Source organism: Eimeria mitis, genomic scaffold (genome assembly GCF_000499745.2).
Source record: "Eimeria mitis Houghton genomic scaffold, Emh_scaff4351, whole genome shotgun sequence".
In the NCBI taxonomy this organism is placed as follows: domain Eukaryota; phylum Apicomplexa; class Conoidasida; order Eucoccidiorida; family Eimeriidae; genus Eimeria; species Eimeria mitis.
The window spans coordinates 1,727-2,018 of NW_013572669.1; the positions used below are offsets into that span (position 1 = coordinate 1,727).

Here is a 292-nt window from a genome sequence, read left to right on the forward strand (position 1 = left end):
ACAGCAGCAGCAGCAGCAGCAGCAGCAGGAGACGAAACTCCTTCATCTTCCTCTTCTTCTAGCAGCAGCAGCAGCAACCATCACCACCACCACCACCACAGCAGCAGCAACAGCAGCAACAGCAGCAGCAACAGCAGCAGCAGCAGCAACATACATCCTTTTGTCTATCAACGCAGCAGCTTGTCTCTGCGGCTAGCAGACATAGTAAAAAAAACAATGAGAGAACAACATAAAATAATTTGGATAGATAGAGGAGACACAAAGGGACTGCTGCCGCTGCCAGGGGTAGAAG

At 50.3% G+C, this 292-nt stretch overlaps 1 protein-coding gene across 1 annotated transcript in view; it reads left to right on the plus strand.

Annotated features, from left to right (window-relative positions):
- EMH_0074450 (uncharacterized protein) overlaps positions 1-292 on the plus strand; it is a gene marked incomplete at both ends in the record, with an annotated part of 2,760 nt that overhangs the window by 1,585 nt on the left and 883 nt on the right. Inside the window, one exon of the mRNA XM_013499467.1 lies at positions 1-204. Coding sequence (XP_013354921.1) covers positions 1-204 — 204 coding nt within the window. The remainder of the gene's footprint in view (positions 205-292) is intronic.